Source organism: Nestor notabilis, unplaced genomic scaffold, assembly GCF_000696875.1.
Source record: "Nestor notabilis isolate BGI_N333 unplaced genomic scaffold, ASM69687v1 scaffold25855, whole genome shotgun sequence".
In the NCBI taxonomy this organism is placed as follows: Eukaryota; Metazoa; Chordata; class Aves; order Psittaciformes; family Psittacidae; genus Nestor; species Nestor notabilis.
The window spans coordinates 34609-35103 of NW_009929232.1; the positions used below are offsets into that span (position 1 = coordinate 34609).

At 59.6% G+C, this 495-nt stretch overlaps 1 protein-coding gene across 1 annotated transcript; it reads left to right on the plus strand.

Annotated features, from left to right (window-relative positions):
- Positions 1–51: 51 nt before the first annotated feature.
- LOC104406027 (nucleus accumbens-associated protein 2-like) lies at positions 52–473 on the plus strand (the record flags this gene model as incomplete). Its single annotated transcript, XM_010014893.1, has 1 exon — positions 52–473. A coding segment is annotated over exon 1 (422 nt), but the record flags the coding sequence as incomplete, so codon positions are not given.
- Between the last annotated feature and the right edge of the window lie 22 nt (positions 474–495).

Sequence of the window (495 nt, forward strand, 5' to 3'; positions counted from 1 at the left end):
TTGAGATTGTGCGATTTGGATTGTAAGGCTGGTCCCAGCCGATACTGAGCCATGTCGCAGATGTTGCACATAGAGATTCCCAACTTTGGGAACACTGTTCTGGGCTGCCTGAACGAGCAGCGGCTGCTGGGGCTCTACTGCGATGTCTCCATCGTGGTGAAGGGCCAAGCCTTCAAGGCACACCGGGCGGTCCTGGCGTTCAGTGGGAACAGCAAAAACGCCTTTGAGCTGCCGGGAACCGTCCCCCCCGCTTGCTTCCAGCAGATCCTCTCCTTCTGCTACACCGGGAAGCTGACCATGGCGGCGAGCGAGCAGCTGGTGGTGATGTACACAGCGGGCTTCCTGCAGATCCAGCACATCGTGGAGAAAGGGACGGACTTGATGTTCAAGGTCAGCTCTCCCCACTGTGACTCTCAGACCACCATGATCGAAGACCCCAGCTCGGAGCCGCAGAGCCCCTGCAACCAGCTCCAGTCGGCCTCGGCGCCCTACGTC